General features: G+C 65.2%; 1 protein-coding gene across 1 annotated transcript in view; it reads left to right on the forward strand.

Annotated features, from left to right (window-relative positions):
• NGA_0569210 (uncharacterized protein) overlaps window positions 1-221 on the forward strand; it is a gene marked incomplete at its 3' end in the record, with an annotated part of 1,632 nt that overhangs the window by 1,179 nt on the left and 232 nt on the right. Inside the window, exon 3 of the mRNA XM_005855779.1 lies at window positions 1-193. This exon is cut by the window's left edge and continues 532 nt beyond it. Coding sequence (XP_005855841.1) covers window positions 1-193 — 193 coding nt within the window. The remainder of the gene's footprint in view (window positions 194-221) is intronic.

Below are 221 nucleotides of genomic sequence, written 5' to 3' on the forward strand. Positions count from 1 at the left end.
ACGGCGGACTGTGTCAAGATCAGCAACGTGGTGTCGCTGAACGTGAACATCCTCCTTCGCCAGGCTATCCAGCTCCTCGGCGGTCTCCTCTACCTGCACCGGCTCCACGCCCGGATCGCCCTCTTGACCGCGGGGGGGATGGCCGTCATCTTCCTGGTCACGGGGGCACACGGGCGCTACAACCGCAAGATGGGTGAGGAAGGGGGGGAGGGAGAACGGGA

Source organism: Nannochloropsis gaditana, assembly GCF_000240725.1.
Source record: "Nannochloropsis gaditana CCMP526 unplaced genomic scaffold scaffold099, whole genome shotgun sequence".
NCBI lineage: Eukaryota > Eustigmatophyceae > Eustigmatales > Monodopsidaceae > Microchloropsis > Microchloropsis gaditana.